The sequence below is a fragment of the Zootoca vivipara genome, chromosome 7, assembly GCF_963506605.1.
Source record: "Zootoca vivipara chromosome 7, rZooViv1.1, whole genome shotgun sequence".
Taxonomy (NCBI): Eukaryota; Metazoa; Chordata; class Lepidosauria; order Squamata; family Lacertidae; genus Zootoca; species Zootoca vivipara.
Window position 1 is genome coordinate 25,015,850 of NC_083282.1, and position 17,798 is coordinate 25,033,647.

Here is a 17,798-nt window from a genome sequence, read left to right on the forward strand (position 1 = left end):
GTGATCATTGAAATAAACTACATGAAACCGATGGCTTTTCTCTGAGTATATTTCAGAATGGAACTTCCATTAACTCATTCCTTCATGTGCACTCATAGGAGGAGTCCTTTCATAAGCACAACTCTGCTCCTCAATAGAAGTAGCAGTTCATGGAGGGACAGCATTAGATACAGCCCAAAGGAAGCTGAGTGAGTAACTCTTCTTTGGTGATGGGACATACTATCTTATCTCTGTTACTCAGAGCAAGCAGGGATCCAGACTAACAACAAAGGGGAAGGGGGTGGGCACATAGCCTAAATTATATTTCCTTCCTGTTTTTTATTGCACATAAAAACAAATACTTCCAATTCAAATGTTTCGAACTAAGCCCAACAAAATACCAAAAAATAAACAGATATAAATAAGGAAGCACAGAAAACAGGACCAGACAAAGCAGAGCTATATACTTTCCCCCCACTTTCTCTGATAGGACAAACCAACAGTTTCTAACTTTAGCAAAAAGTGCAAGCTCTTCTTAAGATCATGTGTCTTGTCATTAAAAATGCAAAGATTGCATTGCAGCCAGCAGGTGAGCCTTTGTGAAGCAAATTCCCAATGTATTTTGCAGTCTGAACCTAACTTAGGCCCCATGGAGTTCAGTAGAGCTTACTCCCATGTAAGTGTGCTGTAGTCTTAGTTTACAGAACAGTTGGAAATAATGTAATTGGTATACAGTAGATTTCCCTCCTTGCCCACCCTATGCTTTGTGACAAAAATGTTTTATTTTTCTCAGTAAGACTTTCTGGGTCATTCTGAGGGTCCTATGATGATTTGCTGGGGGTGATATTAAAAAAAAACAACCCACCAAAAACAAAGGAAAAGGAATATACAATAAAAACATAAAGCAAACCACTGAGTATAGCTGTTCTAAATGCTTTGGACAGAATGTTTTATTGATCTAGCTGGAAAGTTGTTTATGACAGTAACTTTAGCCAATGAAAACTGATGCCACAAAAAGTGTTAGTTTTTAAAGCTCTGTTTTGAAAGACATGTCATCTTTCATTTCTTTTGCAATAAATTCTTTCAAAATTACCATAGGCTTTTTACCATGCAATCCGATACATGCCTACTGACATATTAGTACCACTGTGTTTACTGGGACTTACTTTGAGGTTAGTGTGTGGTGTAGGATTGAACCCTTATTGGTGAAAACTCACATTTTGGAGTTTTTACCAGAAGGTTCCAAATAATGTTGCTAGGCAGGCACAGAATTCTTTTTTTCGGGGACTGCCCAGAGGCCATGGCAAAGAGCTACTCTAAATCTGTTATTTGTTTAATTGATTTAAAGAGGGGGAAAAATTCGCATGTTCATTAACAATGCCTCCCCCAACACCATATGGAAGAGAGCAGAAATGTCTCTAATCCACAATCTGTGCAGAATGAGAATGAGACAGGGTGGGGGGAGCGAGGGGAGAGGTGGAAAGGGGAAGTGGAGGGGGCTACCACTTTTAATCTGAGGCAGTAATTGACAAAAGTGGGTTGCAAATTCCCGACTGCTATTCTAAGCCACTGAGAAATACTGTTGAAAAAGCTTACCCTCTTTGCAGAGGCCAAAGTCCGCTATTTTCACAAAACCTTCTGTATCCAGCAACAAGTTGTCTAGCTTTAAATCTCTGCAGAAAAGAAAGAAATTAAAAACAACTCATTCTGACCATGAATGGAGACAAATTATACAAGGAAAGTATTAGCTGCAAATACTCAAAATTGTAATCCTTTCTGAATTTAAGATGTTTGGAAGCGGCATGCAGGTTTGTGTAAACACCCAATGCAACTGTGTTCCTCTTTGCCACGTGCAAAGAGGAGGTAATATTGTTAATGTATCCGAGCAAACATGGTATATAAGGCAAACGTGTAAGTATGTGAAATGAAACAAAAATCTAAATCTTATGCAAACTTACCGATAAACTATCTTGTGCTCATGTAAATATTGCAGTCCAAGAACCACACATGCAGCATAAAACCTGTTTGTAAAGAAATATAAAAGAGGTGAGAACTGACATGTTGCATTTTTTATACTCCTACAAAGGTTAACTTTTGAGAAACAGGCGACCAGAAAAAGTTCAGAGCAATGTTCAGTACCACCAGAGGAGTCTTTTCAGGCTACTTTATTTTGAATATGGGTTTCTAAGTTTTTAATTAAAAAGAGCACCACACCTAAGTAGCAGAGGACATGTTTGCATGCAGCAGGTCACAGGCTCAACCTGTGGTTCACCAGTTCAAAAGGAACAGGTAGATGGCAGGCAGTGGGAAAGGCCTGGGACCCAGTGGACCATACTGGGTTAAACAGGACAGTCTGACCCACTATAAAGGTTGCTGCCTGTGCTCCTCAAAAAGTATAATACCGGCATCTATGTCATGAACCTCTACCTGGCAGGTATCAGCGAGCGAAATACAACTATAGCAGCTCCCTTGATGAAGCAGGTGTGCATGTTAGGATACTGCCTGTCAACTGAAAGTCCTGTTGTAGCCAATTACACCCCCCCCCCGGCAGTCAGACAGGAATGGCCTAGGCCTAAATCCATCAGGATGCCATACAAGCCCGACCTAAGCTCTGCCGGCTTCCATTAGTTCTACACAGATTTCACTAGCATAAGTCAACTGGGTGCAGCAGCTGCATGCCATGTGCATAAGGGATGTACGATACAACATTTATAAGCTGGTGTAGGCACATCTTCTCAGCAGCAAAATTTCCTCTCCCTTGCAGCTAGGGTGCATGAGATTAACCACAGTTAAGACTCACTAGGGTTTCCTTTAAACCAAGTTCTGAAACATGAGGTGGCTCCCAACTATTTAGCAGGGGAAGAGTGTTACTATGTCTTATTGGCCCGGCAGAGTATTCTCATACGGCAAGCACCAAACCCAACTTATTTACACCACAGCCTGAAATGTTACTTACACTGCTCTAGGTTCGGAAAAGACATCTGTGTGTATATGCATCATGAGGTCTCCTCCAGCGGCATACTCCATTACGAAGCACACATGATCGTTGGTTTGGAAACAAGCAAAGAGGTTCACCAGAAAGGGATGCCTTACGCTGTTCACAGTTTCAAAAATTCGCTTTTCACACATGAGGCTGAAAGCAGAATGTTTTATGAGGTTGAATCAACTATTTATTTTCATTACATGGGTGACAGCTCCAAGAAGAGATACATGCACAAAATCATAAGAGCTGGAAGCAGCCCCATGGGTCATCCAGTCGAACCCCCCTGTCATGCAGGAATATGCACCCAAACAGGGATCAAACCCAAGTCCTTGTCATTATCGGCACCATGCTCTAACCCGCAAGGTGAAAGCCTAACTGCAATGAGGCCACTGTAACTGCAGGCTTCCAGCAGAAGTACTGAACTTAAAGCAATTAATACCGTGGACTCTCAGGTTACGTACTGCTCTGGATACATAATCTTCAGGTTGTGAAAGCGGCAAACCTGGAAGTGTATTCTTCTGGATTTTGCTGCTCGCGCATGTGCAGAAGTGCTCTATTGCGCCAAGTGTGTGCACAGAAGTGGCGCCTCTGGTTATGGATTCTTTGGGGTGCGCATGGACCCCTGAAACAAATTAAATTCGTAACCAGAGGGTCCACTGTAATGGCAGTGACCCATAGGTAGCAAGAGCACACAAGGAGATCAGGACTTTTTTTGGTAATATGTGGTAAATGACAACAGTGCTGAGTTCTTGCAACTACTAATATGATAAGATTTTTTTAAAAAAAAAATCACAGCAGCTTAACAATGAATGACGAACAGCTACACAATATGTGCATGCCCGTGTGCAGAGAGAAGGAAAGAGAGAGAGAAGGTTGACAGGGATAAAACCCAAGGACAGGCTGGGCACTATTTCTTAGTGACCCAAGCACTCACTGTCATCCTACATTTACTTGTAATTATGTTCTACCGGAGATGCCTCCAAGTATGTGTGTTTAAGGATCAGCTTTCAAAATCTGGCAATTACAGCAGCCCATGATCAAGATCTAAAGAGCTGCACAACTAGTTCTTTACATCAACGTGGCTTTGAGTTTGAGTTCTGAACAGTGGCACCATCTTCTAAGACCCAAAACATGGAAAACTGCAGCAGGATCATAACATGCCCTGTTATAAAAAACTGTCACATTCAGATTTAACGACACCTGTCCTTCACACTGACCTGTCTACTTCATCACGAGCAACAATGTCTCCTTTCTTTAAGGCTTTAATGGCAAACATTTCGTTTGTATTCTTATATTCAGCCAACAGGACCTGAAACACAATATAATACTCAATTTGCATGCTTTCCATTACATTTTATGTTCCAAACTTGCAACTGTTGTGTATACGTTTAAAAAGCTTGCTTCAAATCTGCGATAAATCAACAAGCATATTACTGAGCACATACTGAAATGCAACAGGCAGCTGCAAAGGGAAGTGGGCTAAGAGGAAGGAAGGGGGGGGGAAGATGTGGAAAGAGACAATATTGTAATTTTAGCTGTCAAACATACCTTTCCAAAGTGTCCTCTACCCAGTACAGCACAACACCGGAAGTCTTGCAAATTGAATTGAAATCTCTGTTGTATTCTGAAATACAGCAATTTAAAAAAGTAAACAACAATTTCTACTCAATATTGGGTTGAGTTATACATCATGTTAACATAAAAGAGGACTTACCTTCTATCTTCGGGCTCTCGTATATTATATTCTATATCAGAATTTGAATTTTGAGTCTCGCAAATAATTTCCGGCTGAAGTTTGGGGACAAAATTATTTCTGTCATTCTCAAAATCAAATGTTTCTGCATCCTGTGAAATGTGTAGAAGAAAAAAAATCTGAAGATTTAAAAAAACAAAAGTTGCTAGAAATTGGAGAAGAGTAATGTTACAGCAGTACGTCTTAAATTTAGAATTGTGAAATACAAGGTTGATGCAAATGCCTTTTAATGAGCCCTATAGAAACTATTTCTATTTGCTAAACCTCTTGCACCGTTTGTGATAGGACTTGCAGAGACAACACAGAGGAACCCGGTCTAAGAACTGATTTAAGAACTGCTATCATATAAGCTACCTTACACAAATTCATCTTTCTCACATAAATGAAGTTGAAGAAGAATAAATAAACCCTCTTCCATGTATTGCTGGGACACCTGAAATCAATTCTTCCTAGCCAAAGGCAACCTGGCATACAAGCATTTCTAAACCTGGTTTAAGAACACATTTAGATTTTGATTGTTTAATTTATATACCGCTTAGTATGTTACAAGTATCTCTAAGCGGTATACAAAAAACTGAAGCAACAACAAACAACTTAAACAAAACACAGTTACATACAAAATGTTACATTAACACAAAGTTGCTAAGATATACAAATCAATATCCATTCATTTGCCTCAACCTCTGGGTTCTCACCCAGGGTCCAAGCAAACTCTCCGCTCACCCACAAGAGTCTCACAACATTGATCTTCAAGTGCTTGAAAAAGGACTAAGATTCTTTATTAGGAGACAAGACTACTACTTTATGTATTTGAACAATCCCAAGCAATGTGCCAGGGGTCTTAGGGGGACCCTGTTTAGAATGCCATCTTTAGAGGGAGGGAAGAAACACAAGGAGCGAGGCCTTCTCAGTGAAACATGTCAGTGACCATCCCTGCTTATTTTAAGAAGTCTTAACAAATGTTTATTGGTTTGGCAGGGTTTTCAGAACCTGTGAGACTTGTTGATCATTAAATGCTTGTTGACAGTTCTCTGGTTAAGTTCTAACTTCAAAAACTTATTTGGTCAACTATCTACTACCTCAAATGCTAGTAAGGTGCAAACGAGTTTTTGCAGTTCAGCAGTCATTTAAAAGGAGAGGTCATGACCCGATTATAAGAACACTTTAAGCTATTATGCAACTCGGTTGAGAAAACTGCAAACGGAAAGATCAGCTGCAGAACACTTTGCATAGCAACCAATTATGAAAAAGTAAAGACGTCGATAAAACAACAACAAATCAAGAACACAAGCTGTGCTATTTGTAGGTCGCATTTCTCACAAACCTAGACACAACAATTTGTGCTATTGTTTTAAATCTATATTAGAAGTCTTGCCTGAGTGGGTGTAGGTGGAGCCTTTGGCTCAGGTGAAGGTTCGCTAATTTCTCCAAGGGAAGACGCATGTGGAGGAGTATGTGGGGGTTCGGGTTCAAGTTCAAACACCAGTTTGGCTACAGGGGAGTCACTTAAAAGAAAGCAATTCACTTGGTAAGCATGGCAACAATTTAGGAAAATTAAAAAAAATACTTCATGCTGATTGATACTTTTCTGTTTTTAAAACTGGAAGAAGGAAATTCAAGAGGAGTAAATAGGCTTGTGTTTCCTTCTACATCACAGGAGTTTTGCCATATAAGCCTGCTTAAGCATCTCAGCCACTTACCTAGTTGGTGATCTTAATTCAGGAATGTGCGCATCAACTCCTGCAACTGCAGAAGGCACAGCTTGAGGGCTGAAGGTGCCAGTATGATTTACTGTAGGAATAGCTCTTCTCACAAGCCTTCCCCAAGTGGCAATATTAATATTCATTTGAGGAGCTCTGAGAAATGTTTTGCCTGTGGTTAAAGAAAACAGAGCACAAGTAATCTTTTTACTTATCACCAAAAGCTATAATTAAAAGAGAATTCATATTCATTAGTTTATTATTTGTGATGAATAAACTGAACATGTCACATATCCCACATTTTCCTGCTTTTTTTTTTTACAAACAGATTTCACTATTGAAAGCCCTATCTGCAATTTCTAAACAAATATTTTTACATGAAATTCTGATGTTTGGCATCAGCATCCTTTTCAGTTAACTTTCAATAATATAAGCCTGTACTGTATTAAGATTAAGCTACAGCACCGAATCAATGAAATCTGTTACCTTGCTGCTTGGAGAAAATCTTCTTTTGCCTTTGAAGTTTTGGTCTTCTTTCAATAACTGGATTAAAAAATGTAACCTGCCAATTCAGACAAGATGTGTTAAATCGCAAAACAATGAATCTTGGAAATTATTCATGGCCTTTATATAATTTTCTTTTAAAACTTTGGCACTTACCTCTGCAAATAGAGTACCCTGGGGTTCAAGATAGAGACACATTCCATGTCGCTGGTTGTCTAAGAAATCTGCTAACCTCAGAAACTTCACCGCACAGAGAGATCTCCAATCGCGCCAATAAACAGAAATTTCTAATTCACGTGACTGAAGGGATTTAAGGAGGAGGAGACAATGTTAATTTGTGCAGCTGCTACAATTCTAAAGACTGTATCCAATACACTCATTCCGTAAGTGCAAGTGTTTATGCTTGTGCAATGGAACTTCCCCCGTAACCTCCTCCATTCCCTGCCCAAATCTGCTCTGGAGGATTGGGCAAAACCCCAGAAAAGATTGGGGGGGGCATGGGGGAAGAAGAAAGGGGAATTCCGCTACACAAGTGTAAATCCTTGCACTAACAAGATTAGTTTCTTGGTGCTACATTCCATACAAGTGAATAGTATACACGTTCCCTCTCCAGCACCACCTCACCATGGGAGCTGGTGACTCTGGCATGCAAGGGAAAGCACACTACTGACGCTGCATACATGTTTCACTTATTTCATATGAACTGGCCAGGAAGACATGCCTATAAAAGAATGGGCATTAACAAGGGACCAGAAGCATTCCATAGGAACACAGAAAGCTACCTTATATCTTGTCAGACCAGGGGTCGGCAAAAATTTTGTGACTTGGGCCAGTTCATGGTCCCGCAGCCACTATTTCTGGCGCGCCTTCCGGCACGAGGAGACATGCACAGCTTCCCATTGGCTGCAGCAGCTTCCTGCAGCTAATGGGAAGCTGGCCAGCGTCATGGAAGGCGGACCCTGTTCTGCTCTGTGCCAGTAAAGCGCGGCGCACGGGAGCCAACCGAGCAGGCGGCGGGGGTGCCCGACTAGGCGGCAGGGGTCCATGGGCCGGTTAAATGACCCTCATGGGCTGCTTGTGGCCCATGGGCCTTAGGTTGCAGACCCCTGTGTCAGACCATTAACCTGTTCAAATCAGTTTTCTCTACACTTGACTGGCTGTGGACCTACAGGGTTACAGGCAGGGATCGATCCGAGCCCCTCAAGATACTGGAAACCAAATGAACCTGTGTTGTACCACCGCTGCACCTTGCCCCCCCCCCCAACTGCAACAGTGCTCAGGGTGAACCTAGGGTTTTACAAGGCCCTTTGTAAAGCATGTTCCTATTTAAAATGGCTACAATCAAAACACCCGCATAGAGAGTCTAATGCAGTCCATGTTATGAAAGATGAAACATGAAAATATATAGCTTTACAAGGCGACATTCTAGCCTTGCAGAACCACTTGAAACAATACCCATACATGCAGAACAAACACTACAGGTAGCTTAATTCAGTGCGGCACTAGGTAGGCTGAAATGGAACGATTTACTACTGGCAGTCACAGTGGAGGATAAAAGGAAACTCCTGCAACTTCTGTAATATATAGCCTGGGCAACAGTGCCGAAGGGAAGAACACTCTGGCCTCTGCTGTCCGTAGGGGACCAAGGGTCACCGAGAGGTTGCACCTCCTGCCTCCCAGGAAGAACAGCATGCAGAGGGGGAGTTCAGCCTGTCCCCATCCATCAGTCAGAGAAGGAACAGCTGAAGGGAGCTAGATTCCCTCCTCCCTGCCAGAATGAGCACTTGGCTCCACACGTCAATTGCTCTGGGACCACAAAGCTCAAGGGAAGCTTTGGGCTACTGGGAGGCTGCACCTCTTGCCTCTCAAGAGCATGGTAAAGACCAACATGGCCCCCTCCTTGCTTTTCCCTTTTGCATCATCTCTATCATATTGTGAACATGCAGGCTTTTATTTTAAATAATTGTACACCACTTAGAACCTTTTAGGCATTTCTGTAAGTGTTTATTGACAACAACAACAACAAACAACAAAGGAGAATCGGACACAGGTAATTTTTCTGTTTCAATTCACAAATATAAACAGGCTCTCCCAATCTCCACAAAATCCTCTGCTATCATTGGATCCTATTAAATGGAACAATTTTCCGTTATCAGAGTGCTTCAAGCCATCTCCATTTACTAACTTGCATTGTTTCTGCCTAAGGAAACAAATGGTCTGCATGTGTGAATTTACCCCAACACTCAAGACCACCTTCATGGGACGTATTCATTCCAGAAAGTTAAAAAATATTAACAAGTCTTCAGTTCAGTGCTTAAACTGCACTGATTTCAAAGGAATTTAAAATACACTTCTGTTGCCCAGACATTTTAGCTTAAATCTCTTTCCTGAAGAAAGAATTAGTTGGGATATTAACTTCAAAATCAGTTCAATTGATGTAATGTTTTTTTAAATATATAATTGATGGGCTGTATTTTTTTAAAAAATATATTCTGGAAGAATATGGTATATATTTAACTTTGGAAGAAATCTTATTCATTAGCCAAATGTCAGTTTCCTTTCACCCTCTCACATTAAAGCAAATGGCAGACTGTGAAAATAGCAAGTGAAGAATTTTGTTGTTGTTGTTATTTTAAGAATAATTGTTTGACTTTTTATAAAACTTTATTAGCTAGATCTTAGAGCTTTGTTGTTTTCCAGTCTATCTACTTTCAGGTCTATTGAAATAATTTATCTAACCAGAGGAAATACTGTTTATCACTCATTAAAATCTACATTCGCTCTTAACTTCAGCCTCAAGAAACTGACAGATAAGAGCCATAAATCACCAATAGTGGGGGATTTATTAAAAAATACAGAGACTTAGAATCCTATAGGATGGGATGAACTTCTGCTTATGCAAGTGCCCTCTCAAATTTTTGCTGACTCCTCCAGTCCCCTTGCTGCAGATTTCAGTGCCTCATAACATCCTGTTTCAAGTAATACCCCAGAACTCGGAACTGGATTTTCAAGGACCAGCAGGAGCAGGGCAGCAACCCCCCCCCCAAGAAAACTTCAGATCCAAGCCAAGACCTCTCCGTGTATATATACAGACAAATAAACGTAAAATTACCAAGTTGGTATTCACTGTTAACACAATAAAGAGGTCCTTACTCGGTCTAGCTCCAGTGTAAATTTCTGATCCCATGACTGATTGGAAATAGGCTTCCAGCTAGTTTGATCAACCACCGTATTGTCCAACTTCAAAACAGCACAGATTTCATCTGCAAGAAAATTACACAAACTCAGCTTAGAACTTTAAGAGGATTTTCAGGGAGTAAAACAAGCAAAACATGCAAGAACTGGTTATGTGTCTGGAATGGAAAAGCAAATACAAACATTATGAGCTGCAAGAATCTATGGCCATTGTTAAGTTTACGATTATTTTAAACGTTGAAGTTTCCCAATCCATTGTGAGTGGGGTTCAACCCTTCGCTGATAAAGGACTTGGCACTGGTGACAGTATTCCCTCCATCTTTCTTCACCAATGTGCCTGGCAGTGGTGATGGAAGCTGGTACCAGGGCTCCTTCCCTGGAATGCTTCAGCAGTGTCTTACATGGCAGCACCCCCAAGCCAGTGTACTTTTCAAGCTGCTTAATATTTTTTAGGATTCATGCTCCTATTCCGAAACAGGCAACTTGTTCAAGACCTCAGCCTGAATGATCTGATGTGCTTGAGTATACCCCTGTTAAGTAGTACTACTATTAACCCAATTTTACATGTATTTACGCTTACTAAAAGGCTTCATGAAAGTGTTTTCTGAAGATAAAAGCAAAGTTAAAATGTACTGAACTGGACAAATCATCCGTTTTCAGGAGGTTCCGACTACTCCCACTTTTACTTTTGCTTGTTCGGCTCATGAAAGATGATCTGGCTTCACTTGGACTCCATCCAGGTAGAGTAATGGATGTGGCTTTTGATCGACCGGGGACATTCTCCAAAATATCTTGGCAGCCCATGAGCCTAACTTCCAAAGTACCTAAAATGAGATCAGATTGCCTTGGCTCATATTCCTAGCAAAACACCAGCTTCAGCAAATACAAATAGCTCATGAATGGTAGTAGGACAGAAAACTCACAAGCTTTCAGTCTTGTGGAGACGATCTAATAGCACGAACCTTATTTTTTAGCTAGCCACAATGAAAGAGCTACATCACACAATGTCCATGGAAAAATAAACATACATATATATGGGTGGCACACCTTCACAAGTTTTACAGCACTATCCATGCCTTTCGAAACATACATTTGTTTTCATACATCACCCCTCTCAATGTGAGGCCTTCTAGATGTTGCTGGATATAACTCATAAATCCTTGGCCAATGGCTATGCTGGCTTGGGTTGATGGGAATTACAGTCCAAAATTTCTAGAGGGCAACAGTTTGGGAAATGCTACCTTACACACTGGGCGATAGTCAACAAGTGTCACTCAGAGTAGACCCACTGAAATAAATTAACATGATTAAGCTAAACCCATTAATTTCAATAGGCCTACACGGAGTAAAAATTAGCTGAATACCACCATTATACTTTTAACACATATACAGTAAAAAGGAACATTAATTTTGTAAGAAAAATGCAAATCAACTTTTACCATTTCAACCTTGACTTACATGTGAACTTTCAATGTGAATTTATTTGGCAAGGGACAGATTGTGTGCGCAGGACTATGTATGTAACGAGCTAGTTCTGCTACAAGTTCAGTTTAAAAACTAAAGTCATTTTCGGAAACACAAGCTAACAGCTGTGCTCGTGCTTCTAATTTGGTTGTTTATTAAATAATTTAGTAAACAACATATTAGGAACAGAGTTTTTATTCAACACCTGCTTCAAGTTAGCAAATAAAATCTGCAGGGATGTATTTAAGATCTTCATTAAGCATACGAAATATCTTGGAATTTATTTTCTTTATGAAGTGCTGCAATTACAGACACACACACAGGCTGTCAAGAGGAACTGTTGGACTATATAGTCTCAACTTCCATAACCCCTGTGCAGACGTTTATTCTTGTGGAATACTAACTCTTAAATTTCTTATATTTAATTACTTTAATCTAGAAAACCCATTAGCACAAGTAAATGGGAGATTCATTTTTATACATTGCTGCTATTTGAAATTCTCTCTTCACATTATTAGCAAAGTCTTAATGCTTTGTAGAAATCTCCCTTTAGGAAAAACTTAATTTCCATCACAACTCAGTTGCATGTGATTATGACCATACTTCATCTCTACTGCCATGTCTGATGGTTGACCAGTGAGAGTCCACAACCCCCCACGTCACCTAAAACTGTAACACGAGGAATAATGGAGCAGATGTTCTCAAAGCATTTGGGGATATTAAAAGCATCATAGCAAGGGCTTCTAAATTCTGTGTTAGACTCTACTAGTGGATAGTAGGACTTTGTGGGTCCCAGGAATTGGCTTGGGGGTGGGGGGCTGAAATCCTTTGCTTGATCAGATGTTGGGACAAGGGGTTTTATCCAATGTTTGGCAATCCACAAGTCTCATGCAACATACTTCTGCTTGGGCAACACAACTTCCCCCCTCTCCCCTGTGCCCCACCTCCCACACCCTCAAAATATGTCCCAGATGAGCAGATTTTGGGGTTCCTGGGGAGAAAAGTCCTATTGTGCAAGCAGACCACTGCACACACAGAGTTGGACACAACTCTAAAAGTCTCCAATATTAATTAATTTGCCAATTCCGATTACAAAAATACTTTGGGTTTTGCTGTGCTAGAATAGCAAGACCTGCCTCTTAAAAGCACCAACCGCAAGAATCTTCTTAACCAACATAGAGTAAATGCAAGCCACCACTCAGAAGTTTGAGGTTAGTCAGCAACTGAAATACTCACAATTATGCATTGAGTGCAAACAGAAACAAAAACAAACAACATTTCCAGAAAAAAAGAACACCACAGCACAACAAACCTGTTAAAGCTGCTGGCTTGGATAGTGTACTATATTGATTCTGTGTAGAGATCATACTTTGACGTGGACTTAGTGTTGGTGACGAAACAAGTGAAAGTTCTTCTATAATAATACTGCTTTTGGGGTGGTTTTTAGGGAGTTCATTAAGTCTCTGTTCTAGTGAATACTTTAAGAGGTCCAACTTCTGGCTTGATTCATTAAATCTTGCTTGAGCCTTGTTCATGAAAAAATAAGAAAAGAAATCCGCTAAGAAAATTATTGAAATAGAACTGTTAAAATTCAGATTTTATTTACTCTGTTAAAATTACCTCTGATAGTGCTTTTCTGTCAGTAACTTTTCCAGATCCGAGCAACTTCATAACATTTTTTGCTCCTTCTGCTACTGCATATTCTATCCTAAAATGATGCCGCAGTTCCTCCATTCGGAGTTCAAGCGGGCTTATAACAGGCTTTGCTGCAGGTAAAAATACACACACAGATATTTAGTATGCATTCAACTAACTTTTTAATATGGTTATCTTAATACACAGAACTGCTAAACATTCTGACCCCAACAACCAGCAATAATTAAAAGTCCTAGCCTAGTTGGTGAAAGTAGTGAGATTTTAAGTTTAGGTTACAATTCTCAAAAACACATCATCTGCCAATGTGAAGACCTCAGGAATACCTGTGGTCCTGAGACCAAGTGGTCCTTTTGCATGCAACAACTGATAGCACTGCAGCATATTTTTTAGGGTAGCTGTATGGTGTCATTGGATTCCAACTCTTCATGAAGGCTGTTGAGACAATATCCACCTTGCTGGGTAATCTCCAAATTGGCACGTGGCTGGTGTTGGTTAAAACAATGCAGCTTCGTAGACCGTGCTTTGAAATTGGCTTGTTTTGAAAATGGCCAGAATTTGTGATAAACTCAAAATCCCTAGCTTGCACGCAAGGACAAGTCAAGATTAGGGGAATCTGAAACAAAACACTGGCAAGGTCTTCTCCTGCCCACACTGGAAGAGAGGAGAGCATGCAAGCCTGAGACTTCAGTCAGCCTCTTTCCAGCCTGTGAATGTAAGGCAAAACCATGGCTGAGTGTTATGTGCTAATGCAGCCATATAAGTTCTTATAGTTTATTTCCTTCTCAAACCTTTAGCTCACGCTCACAATTTTCTCAGCAAAAGGGGCAGGAGTTGCAACACTTCTGTTAGTGCTACTGAAATGGAGTGCACAACTCATTTCACTCTGAGGGTCATTTTTATTAAGTGAAGTGGGCCACATTGCTATTTTACTCGAATTGTTACAATCAACTCAGTTTGCTCTGCAGCCTATTCCATGAGCCCCCTTTCTATTTTCTATGCAAGGTATCACCTTTCTCAACCACCATAGGTTTGCTCACTATCTCATTCATACACTGAGGGAGTCCTCAATTCTGTCTGGCTGTAGATGATGGAAATCTGGTGCCCATATTTCATTACAAGCTTCTAACACAAGATTTATGAAGGATACGGGCCATGCAGAAAGCCTTTACTAGTGCACCATGCATGCCTGGTCACATTTTAAATTAATTTACCATGTGCAATGACCCACTGTACAGCAGGCCAAAGCACCACTCAGCCAGGCTATTAATGGCTAGTTTTCTAACCTTACATGTGAATGGGCCAGCACATCAGGGAAGGACACTGAAAATGTGACTAGGCATTTGTGGAAAGCTTACAATTTGGGGCTTTCCATGTGGCAAGAGTCCTGTATAAATCAGGTCTTCATCTGGGGAGAGATGAAACAATACAGATGTAGAGAAGCCTGCACTATCCCACACCCACTTTTGATAGAGTTGGGCAAGCCAGAGAAGTTCCCAGAAAGTGGGGCTGGCTTGCCAACCCTGGAGATTTAGAATTTTCCCCGGGGTTGAGGGGGAAGGCAAGATCCTATCCAAGATTCTATCAACAGTTTAGAGAACGTTCTTCTCTTGAATGCTTCACCATTATCAAAAGCCAATTCATTAGTCTGGACTGCCTGAAGTATCTGCATCCTTATAACTTCAATTTTTGTCTTGCTGTCCTGAAGCATCTGTTGAGCTGTCGCAAGAAGCTTTCTATCCTAAAAAGAAAATAAAGATGCTCTTAAAATATGAATTCTGGAGGGACATCCAAGTAACAGCAGCTTGTGTTGTCTTTTTTTGACAATTTCAAGGCGATTCAGAAATCATTGTGTAATACATTTTGCTGTTTCCTTCCTCCACTGTATTTCCCCCTCAATTTACGCTTCATCCACTTGTCAGAACTTTGCATCAATTGCTCTACTCCTGCCTCTTTAAATTTCTTTCTTCTTGCTATATATTTTAACCTATCACAGACACTTGCAGAAGATGGCAGAGTATTAAAAATAAAGTTTTAATAGGAAAGTAGATCCCAGCAACCCAAGAGACTTGAGTGGAAGCTTTCAACATGCAGAACTGCTGTACTGCGGAACAATTCAAAGTTCGCACAGAAAGCAAAACTAAAATGTTGCACTACTGTACTCTGCAACACATTGCTTATCACCAAAGGGCTCCTGGACTGATTGTAATGTCATGTGGACTGTATAAACTTATGACTGGAATTTCTGCAAGCCCTTGAAATTTTTATCGGCAGTCACTGATCCCCAAAGTTAAGTACTTGCACCATAATGTCATTTGCATTTGTTTGCCAGTAGAGAATGTGGAAGATGTTTCTGCAAATAAAATATATGACAAAACTATCCACACACATACTGGTAGAGCTTGTAAGGGAAAACAAGGCTTTTAAATATTTGAAGTAATGGAAAGGAGCTTGGAAGAAACAGCTTCCCTCCATGTTAGAAGTGCTGTAGTAAGATTAACAGCGTAATTTAACATGTATAACTGAAACAGTGCTTGGAAAGCTACAAATTGAGTTTCAAAAAGGTCACAGAGCCATCAGGAAGCAATTCAAACTGCTAACTGAGAGTCTCTGCAATCCATTCAGATCACTTATAGTAATCTGCATTTCTTTTGTTCTTTCCCCACATGCCAACATCCTGGTTCCAAGTTAGGGTTGCTGATGAGCACTATTCCTGGGATTGAGACAGATGTAGCACTTCCAAAGTGTAAGAATGGGATGGGCAAAGGTTGTTTTTTAAAAAAAATAAAAAAATAAAAAGCTACACCATAATCCGAGATGTTCAGTTGGCACATCTTCTCAAAAGAAGCAGGTACTCAACCAGCGAACAAAAGATTCCTGCCTTGCCTGGCAACAAAATGCATTTAGAAACTTTGTTTTAATGCAGCATATGATGGATTTTCCTACAAGGCATTTTGTCACACTACCCATATCAGGTAGTGATATAATATCAGTTTTTCAGAATGTGGCAAACTCCCCCAACATTTTTTGTTTTTCAAATAATGCGATGCATGTATGATAGCCTATTGGGATCAAACATAAATTACTTCTAAATGACCACACCACTCTTTATGGAAGTATACATTTATTCAACACTGTCTGGCTTACCCAAGATTAATAACAATAACAATAATTTATTATTTCTACCCTGCCCATCTGGCTGAGTTTCCCAGCCACTCTGGGTGGGTTCCTCAACTGGAAAAAAAAATGCCATTTGCACGCAAACTGGAAAGATAGCAAATTTAACTGGCTTTTCATAAGTCTTACCTTTGATGAACCATTTGAATACATGTGGATCATATTCTCTGCACCTTGTTTTACTTTCAATTCTATATCCAACTGTTTTTTTAAGGCCATCAGCCTGTTGTTAGTTGGAAAACGAGGGTCACTGTTCGGTGTATCTGGAGTTCTGGGGCAATCTGTGTATTACATATAATCAAGCCAAACAACAATTATTCTAAACAGATCTATGCTAGATTAAAATATCAAAATGTCAAAGTATTAAGATTAATATAAAATTATTTCAGTTAGTCAAATTATTTTAGTAAGCACACAGTATCCTATTAAGAAATATTTTATATCTTTGCCCAAGATTACAGCTGATATCTACCATGCTTTCTATTGTAGTAACTTTTCAGTATTTTGCATAAACTGGTGTCCATGTCAAAGTGATGGTTTCCCACTGAGGCACAGACTATCATGTTTCCTATCTTGTCTTGGGTGACTGGTATACAGTATAGCTTTTCCACTCTAACTGAGAACTGATAATCTAAGGAAACAGTTCTTGGACAAAATTAAACCATTCACTAATAATAGTTCTAAGAGATATTATCAAATATAATATTTCACAAATATATTTCAAATATAATGGAAAAGCATTTCCAGTAAAAGCTGAGAATAAGGTCAACTGCAATAAATAATGGCTCAGTTCCAGAATTCTGCTCATGAAACTCTCACATCGAAAATCCCCATGAACGTCTGCTCTGGGGGCCGCTGTAGAACAGGCACCCCCAAACTGCGGCCCTCCAGATGTTTTGGCCTACAACTCCCATGATCCCTAGCTAGCAGGACCAGTGGTCGGGGAAGATGTTTTGTAGTCCAAAACATCTGGAGGGCCGAAGTTTGGGGATGCCTGATGTAGAACCACTACTGTAGAACCACTGGCATGATGACTATCCTTCCCCTCCTGCCCTGCCAGACTTCCAGCCGTGGAAGCATCTGCTGAATCCAAAACACTTCCATTAACAAAAATATCCCTTCTATTTGTGTATCCAATCCTCTCCCCCTCTCTCTTTACAGGATGTTGATTCAGTTAATCTCCTTTATGTTCTACATACATACAATGGGTAAGCACAAGTTACTATTTGTTGTAGGTTACAGTGCCTAACGCTTTAAGTCATTCATTTCTTATGCCAAGAACACTAGAGCTAGCATAAGAAAAAAAGGACTGCCTGTATTGTTTAAGTGACTTGGTGAAAAGGAAAGAATTGTTAACATGAGCAAGCCTGAATGTCTAATTAAAAAACTT

At 40.2% G+C, this 17,798-nt stretch overlaps 1 protein-coding gene across 3 annotated transcripts in view; it reads right to left on the reverse strand.

The window, feature by feature from the left end:
• PKN2 (protein kinase N2) overlaps positions 1-17,798 on the reverse strand; it is a 47,937-nt gene that overhangs the window by 5,920 nt on the left and 24,219 nt on the right. For 2 of the 3 annotated variants that reach the window (XM_035121355.2, XM_035121359.2), the window contains exons 3-18: positions 16,538-16,689; positions 14,855-14,972; positions 13,199-13,344; positions 12,891-13,104; positions 10,753-10,938; positions 10,073-10,182; positions 7,076-7,219; positions 6,902-6,977; positions 6,416-6,587; positions 6,091-6,220; positions 4,677-4,834; positions 4,511-4,586; positions 4,180-4,271; positions 2,936-3,112; positions 1,938-2,000; positions 1,576-1,652 (exon numbers count right to left, since the gene is read on the reverse strand). In XM_035121355.2, coding sequence (XP_034977246.2) covers positions 1,576-1,652; positions 1,938-2,000; positions 2,936-3,112; positions 4,180-4,271; positions 4,511-4,586; positions 4,677-4,834; positions 6,091-6,220; positions 6,416-6,587; positions 6,902-6,977; positions 7,076-7,219; positions 10,073-10,182; positions 10,753-10,938; positions 12,891-13,104; positions 13,199-13,344; positions 14,855-14,972; positions 16,538-16,689 — 2,091 coding nt within the window. The remainder of the gene's footprint in view (positions 1-1,575; positions 1,653-1,937; positions 2,001-2,935; positions 3,113-4,179; positions 4,272-4,510; positions 4,587-4,676; positions 4,835-6,090; positions 6,221-6,415; positions 6,588-6,901; positions 6,978-7,075; positions 7,220-10,072; positions 10,183-10,752; positions 10,939-12,890; positions 13,105-13,198; positions 13,345-14,854; positions 14,973-16,537; positions 16,690-17,798) is intronic. The other variant, XM_060276747.1, reaches the window with a different exon arrangement.